At 43.5% G+C, this 7,391-nt stretch overlaps 1 protein-coding gene across 1 annotated transcript; it reads right to left on the reverse strand.

Annotated features, from left to right (window-relative positions):
- Window positions 1-236: 236 nt before the first annotated feature.
- Window positions 237-5,155, reverse strand: LOC124649368 (E3 ubiquitin-protein ligase SINAT5-like). The gene is made up of 3 exons (XM_047189013.1): window positions 4,848-5,155; window positions 891-1,277; window positions 237-786 (listed from the first exon to the last, which is right to left on the reverse strand). Exons 1-3 carry the CDS (start codon window positions 5,127-5,129, stop codon window positions 427-429), a joined length of 1,029 nt encoding a protein of 342 aa, XP_047044969.1. The 5' UTR covers window positions 5,130-5,155; the 3' UTR covers window positions 237-426.
- Between the last annotated feature and the right edge of the window lie 2,236 nt (window positions 5,156-7,391).

Here is a 7,391-nt window from a genome sequence, read left to right on the forward strand (position 1 = left end):
CGAGCTAAAAAATGCTGGGCCGATGCGAGCCAAGAGGCTCCCAAGCTACTACGAAACGCGGCCTAGTGGGTTCAGTGCATCTAATTTTGATTTTTATTACGTGACGCCGCAGAGACGGCGCTAGGTTGGTTTGGCTTGTTCAGACGTTATCTACAGACACCCAGCCCAAACTGTAGCTTAATTTTCATTTGCTTTTATTACACATTCAGGAAGATAGAAACAGAATGTAAGCAAGGTGAGAACCGAATCAAGACATTTATTGGCCAACTTGTGGTATGTCATGGACTCTCTATACACAATTACTTTACAAGAACATTTTACACCTGGAACTGTCACTGGACTATCGAAAACACAACGACATGGCAGTGGATAAATAACAAGCCAGCCAAATAGCACAATCATTCTCGGCGCTGAGCGTTGCTCGCCTCAGCTGCAGAGGTTCGGTATACAGGTTCCGTCCGGGTTCGGCTGCTCTTTCCAGATCCGGCCAGTTACCCTGAGCTTCAGCTCCTTCCTGTCGCCGCCCGAGAAGAAGAGCGCCATGTTCCTCTGGATGATGAGGCCATCGTGGCTGTCCCGCACCTTCCGGTGGCTGTCACGGATGCTTCTAGGGGTGCCTTCCCATACCATCTTCCTGCCGTTACCACCAACCTCGAGGCTGTAGGTGTAGTTCCTCGCTTCGTTCTCGTCGCCCATGAAACGGAGGAAAGCCATGTATACCGGTGCCATGCCCAGCTGGAAGGCCTCAAAATGCAGACAGAAGTACTGTCCGAAACAATGGAACACCTGATTCAGCAGAAACATTCAATCAGTAACTTAAGACTGAAAAGCTTTGGATCTTAAGAGTAATTGCACGCAGATATCTGAAAATACATATTCCAGATACTTACTGTTAGCATCCAGGTGGCATTCTCAACCTCTCGTGGATTCGACTTAACGTATCTATGGTTGAATGTGCAACCACTGTGCATATCAACTTTGTGATCATCCCTCAAATGTGCAACGAGGAAAGGTATATCACCACCCACAGCACATTCAGAACCAGCATAGGGGCAGTTATATGGCCTGAAGCTGCACTGCCCTTCGTGTTTTATCTTGCTGTAGTATGGGAAGATCTCTGGACAGCCTAAAGAGCAGTACTTGCACGGAAGCTCCAGTGATTCTGCTACTTTCTCCAATGCCAAGCACCTGATATCACCAAGCTCTTGTCTGCATGTAGGACACCGGTTGTGTACCCGAGCCTTGCATGTCGAGCATAAGGTATGTCCATTTTGGCACTGTAGAAACATCAGTGATGCAAACTGTCAAATTTCCAACTATACTGCTAGTACGCTTCAGATGAAATATATTGAGCAGCACAAATATTGGGTTTCAATTATTATTAGTGTCCTTGTTACATAATATATATGCTTTGAGCACAACTACAATTATCATGCTTTGAGCACAAGTACGATTATCATGCTTTGAGCACAACTACGATTATCCATCAATTGCATCTTCGAAGGATAGCAAGCACCCACTAAAGAACATATACATGATAGCATGAAAGATGAACTGAAAAACAAGATAGCAAACATAAGCCCTTGCAATTGAGATTTCATATATTGGGATGATTTGTGATGCTTCCTATCATCTTCTGGTAGAATCACAATCGATCATAAGGGCAATGTTTTTATGTGCAAGCAGTTACTTATGTCAGGACAGACGAAAGAGGTATACTATTGGCAGTATTCAACAAGCTGCTAGGTTGATCGAAAAAAAGGCGCTAGACAGTAATAGGTACTAATCTGGTGCAAGCCTCACTAACAAGAATACAGATATAGGCAAAGGAAGAAAGGAAAGTGGGGCTGTGACAAAGAAAAAAATGAGAAGGCGAAAATGAAATGCCTACCTCATGTTGCCCATTAGGTTAGCTAAGGCCCATAATGACCAAGTCCCAAACCCCTTCAACCTTAGCAGTCGTTCAGAATAACCCTGGCTAAGAAACGAAACAGGGGAGGAGAGGCTGAGAGGCCTCAGTTGTCCACTTTTCAAACCATTGACTACTTGTAAAAACATGGTTGCAATATACAACTCATTCTCAACTTGTTGGAGACTGACTAGTAAACAAATTCCTCTCTTTTTTCCTAGTACTCTTCTCACCACTTCAGTCCAATATGTGTGAGACTGCATTCATGCATTGTGTTTGGCCGAGTCGTGTGGCCGTTGAGAAGAAGTTGTGCAAGTGCTAGAATACAGACATAGTTATTCATTTTTGCCTTCTCATTTTTTTTCCCAAGAAAATAAAGGAAACCCAAATGGTTTTTTACTGCAATCTTAATAAACAGATATTAAGAGCATTACTGTGGTGTTACTTATCATGTCTACATCACTAGTTATTCCACTGCTTTCACTTTCGCTTCATCAAAGCAAGAATAAATAAAAAAACCTTGTTTGAACTGAAAACACAAAAATCCTAACGTTAAAATTAGAAACATTAAAATTATAAGATGATTCACCTCATTTCCCAACTCTAACTTGGAACTTTTTCTAAGAATATATAATCCGTTCAAAAAGAGGTAAACAGAACATGCAATACATTATTTTTTTAAACAAAGCAAACAAACATTTTTATGACTTAAGAAGCAGATAATTGCCCGGTTAATTAGAGGAAAACCGGGTGAAACCCGAGATGCATGCCCAAAACCAGCCGTCATGGAACATGGCACCCAATAAATTGTGGAAATAGTAGTGATTGGTATTGGTACAATTAATTACGCAACACCAGTCTCCTCTCCCCCTAGCTTCCAGTAAAATGTCAAAGAGAAAGCCTCAAATACAAACCGACACTACTTCGCTCATGTTGAAACGGAGTTGATATGTCAAGGAAATACATTCCCGTCCTTCAGTTCGATATTCACTCTAATGAACTAAACGACGGCAAAAGAGACAGAAACATCCAAAGAGCTAGTCTGAGTAATATTGCAAGCAGGAATTTTTCTCCAAGCTGAGATGAAATGTTGGTGCTACAACTAATACTACAATTGAAATTAACCCCAAGGAGAAAGCTGAACAGGCAAGTGCCATGCTATCTACTTCAATTTTGAAGATAATTTGAATTTGCGGAACAGAAAAGTTAGGTCTACAAAACCTTAGCGACCTGTGGTTCCTCAAGTTTCCTATTTAAAATGTTCTAAATTGTGGTCCTTAGAAAACAAAATTCAGCAGCTGGAAGCTGCAGCTCTTCACTTGCTACATTCATGTCCGCATGGAGAGTGCAAAACTTAGTGGACCAAAATGCGAACATGTTGGATGGAGCAACCATTCGGTTTGGTAAGCTGTCTCATTGAAGAATCTGAATCAACTGCCCAAACCCATAACAAATAATGGAAATAAATGAGCTCAGAGCATTTAAATAGCATTATTTCAATTCCTTTGATTTCTCTCCTTGACTTCTCTGAATTTCCAATATTTTCCCTGAGCACTCAATCGACTTTGGTGAACTAGAAAAAAAGGGACTAGATTATACTAAATGTCAAGGGCAAGTTCAACCTAACCAAACAGCAGAAGAAGCAACCTATCAACTATACGAACAAGGGATGTAAGAGGAACCATAGTACCAAATAGCCAGGGGAGTAAATATATACTATGTAGCTCACCACCAAATACAGGAGTGTTCGAAAATGAAAATTTGCTAGCATAATCTTCCAAAGCATGTTTCACTCTATCAAAATGAATGTGTTGTATTGCTAAAAATGCACTAGTCGATTAATCACTACCTAAGTCATTAACGCAGAGCATTGCAATACCAAGCTAGACTGGATGACCAGTTTTGTCTTGGTGATATTCAGTCCAAGTAACAAAAAGTACCAAAGGTTAACAACAAGACAAAGGATAGGCAACAAGAAGCTAACCAGTAGATAAAAACCAAATTTTATTCCTACTATTCCAAAGTGTATATTTGGAGTTTGCTAACGCAACAAACGAAATGAATTATCCCCTGAATAATACAACTAATCCATACTCTGGACCCTAATAGACCCGAAATTCAGATCTAAATGACTCAATTCAAATATCGCATCAAAGGGAGCTAGTTAATACGTAAGCCTATGAAAATCGAAAAGTGTATTTGGCACATGAGCACCAGTGCTCCTGATTTCGAAAAACCATATTTTTTGGATTTCAAAAAATATGAAATTAAATGCCCACATACATACAAACATTCTGAAGCTACGGTAAAAAATTTGGAGAAAAATATATTATATTTTAAGCTATACAAAAAAGACAAATTTCTGATAAATATATACCTCTATACGTAACCACAAATTTGTTTTTTTCCTGTAGGTCAAAATACAATGTAATTTTTATCGAAACTTTGCATGAATATTCAGGACATGTGTATGTATTCATGGAATAAATGTGATGATTTTTTGAAAAGTAGAAATACAGTTTTTAAATATTTTAAAAAACCGAGAGCACTGGTGCTCATGTGCACCAAATTTGCTTCCTATGAAAATCCCCTAATTCGTAGACGAAGTTACATACAGTGTACGAAACTAGGAATCAACATAAAATCACAAATCACCCATTTCGAACTATCATCAACATGAAATTACCCAAATCGCAATCACCCAATCCCCGGTTCCAGCCACACGAATCCGGCCAGGTTAGGGAAGCGTTAATCGATCCTGTAAAAACTGGGATCAAATTCCCGCGCCTCTGCCCACCATAATCCCCAAATCTGTACCGACAGGATCCCATTCTAGACCCAAACCCACACGGCACACCTATCCCAAATCCAGACGCGCGCACAAGTGACCCCGAAATCAGGACGAGCCGGAGCGTGGCAGGAAGGGGAGAGCGCCGACCTGGTGGATGGGCGGGAACATGGAGTTGGTGCAGACGGGGCACTCGAGCAGCTCGTGCACGCTGGTCGCCGGTGGCCCTCCGGCGGCGGCGCCCGCGGTAGCGCCCACTCCCCCGGCATTCACCTTGGGGAAGGACCGGCCTCCGCCGCCGCCGCCGCCGCTAGGGGCGAGGTGGACGGGGTGGAGCGGGATAGTGTGGTGGTGGTGGTGGTGGCTGTCGACGTCGTCCACGTCCATGGAGGCGTCCGGGAGGGATAGGCACTCGACGCTGTCGATGTCCATGGCGGCCTCCCTCCCCGGCACGCGCGCGCGCCCCGGCGTCGTCCTGGCCGCGCCCGCGCGAGGAAGCTCGGCTGCGCTGGGATTTGATTGAGGACGGGGGCGCCTGGCCGCGGTGGGGTGGGTTCGTTGCGATTGGGCGATGGCCGATGGGGGTTGATTTGGTTGGGGACGACGCGGGCCTGTCAGCAGCCCCTCTCTCGTCTCGTCTCACGGCGTTTGCATTCGCGTCTGGAACAACGCGGCGACAGCGACCGCGCCGTTTTGTGGGGTATCGGACCTGTGGCCTCACCTCATCAAACAAACGAATTCCGCAATAATTTTAGGGCTCATTTCATTTATAAAGGTTTGTATAGAAATTGGGTAGGATTTAGAATTTTAGATACTAGGAAAAAAATTCATATAAATTGTTTGATTCATATGAACATATCCTATAGAAAGTATTTTCATAGGAATTTTGTAGTGTAAATACTGTAAAAGAAAATGAGATCATACCTTATAAAAATTCATTTCTTATAATCAAATGTATTCCTTCCGTTCCAAAAAAAAAAAAACTTCTCAACTTCTTCTATATATGGATATACATATAGCTAAAATATTCATCTTCTCGTAGGATTAAAAAAGAAGTAGCCATGGCATCCAATTCCATACTTTTCATATTCATATGTTTTTTCCTATCCTATAAATCAAACAAGCTCTTATTTTCTCTTCAAAACCTAAGAGCGTCTCCACGGGTGGCCCCAATAGTGATCCAATAGCTGCTAATTTTGGGCCACACTGTCGTGGCACCATTCAGAGCCCAATACAAACGCCGGCAACCTTGTGTCGGCCCCTTCAAGTGAGGCGTCGAACGGGTGCGCCGACGCCTCACGCCACGTCAGATGGAATCCCTTGGACCCGCTTGGCAGTCATTGAATGAGCCGCCAGCATAATAAATGACCTACCCATGTGTGTCGAAGATTAATGGTGCCACCGCCCTGTCCCCTCCACCTACCTTCGCCTACCTCTGACCAAGAAAACTAAATGGCCCAACAATGTATGTCGGTCTTAATGCGCACCATTGCCCCCACGCCCGCCTCCGGGTATAAAACGGGGTGCTTGGGCATTGGCTCCTCCTCACGCAAACCCTAGCGTCGCTCTCCACCTTCTCCCCACGTGATCCATGGCAGGTTCTAGACCTCGCGGACGTGGCCGCCGTCGTAAGGGCAGATGAAAGGACACTGATATCACCTAGAGGGGGGTGAATAGGCGGTTTAAAACTTTCACGAGATGGGCTTAGCAAATGCGGGATAAAACTAGTGTTTTCGAAATATCACCGTTTGGGTCCTCTCGGGCCGGATTATCCGGGGCCGGATTATTGCAAAAATCCGGCCCCCGAAAATCGATGAAGGACTTGAGGAAACTGGTCGCAGTAAGGGGTTGGATATTTGGCCGGATATTCTGAATCCAGGCCGGATTATTCCCCCCCACCCACCCCCTCCCCGAAAACTGGCAGAAACATCAACACGAGAATGAGCATAACTTGAGCATCCAGACTTCGATTTTGATGATCTTGGGCTTGTTTTAAAGCTATTAACATACCCTCAAAGATAATGCAGGGAACCATCATAGTCCAACAAGGGAGGATAGAAAAAATGATAAAAGGTTTGACCCCTATCTATAAAAGACAAACCAGTAAAACCTCCAACCTCGAAAATGCAACAAGTTTCCCGTCCAAAAACCATTCTCGATGAACTGGAGCTTGTCATGAGAATAAGCACAAGATCTAAAACATCACATGGATAAGAGTCAAATAACAACCAAGAAAGATGATACAAGGATGCAAAGGTTTGAGCTCTTCGAAGGATACGATCGAGTTACTCACTCGAGAGTCCTCTTGATAGTACGACAACTAAACTATAAACCAGTCTCCAACTACACCATGAGACCGGTAAGAAAGAAACCCTATCAAGAGAAAACCTTAACCTTGCGCGTTCCTCCTGAGCTCGATGATGACGATCTTGATCGTAACAAATGGAACGCATTTCTTGATAGTGCTTGCATGACGAAGTCTTGTGGATTGCTCCCGCATAATCCACCATGGGACTTCTTATTCAGCGCATCTTCACATATCCATGATCACCATATGGATGTCAAGCTTCAAGAAAATGATCTCTTCAAGATGGCTCATCTTGAACTTGCACTTTATTCCTTCATTCTTCATCATGTTGATGTATTGAAGTTAAAACTGAGGGCTCACTTCATCTTCATCTTCAAGATATACTT

Source organism: Lolium rigidum, chromosome 4 (genome assembly GCF_022539505.1).
Source record: "Lolium rigidum isolate FL_2022 chromosome 4, APGP_CSIRO_Lrig_0.1, whole genome shotgun sequence".
Lineage (NCBI taxonomy): Eukaryota > Viridiplantae > Streptophyta > Magnoliopsida > Poales > Poaceae > Lolium > Lolium rigidum.

Excerpts from the sequence above, each read along its gene's own strand:
- LOC124649368 (XM_047189013.1), bottom strand. The coding sequence starts at position 5,129 with ATGGACATCGACAGCGTCGAGTGCCTATCCCTCCCGGACGCCTCCATG. Across the intron at positions 1,278-4,847 it reads TGTTCCCGCCCATCCACCAG|TGCCAAAATGGACATACCTT; the intron begins GTCGGCGCTCTC and ends ATGTTTCTACAG. Across the intron at positions 787-890 it reads ATGCCACCTGGATGCTAACA|GTGTTCCATTGTTTCGGACA; the intron begins GTAAGTATCTGG and ends CTGCTGAATCAG.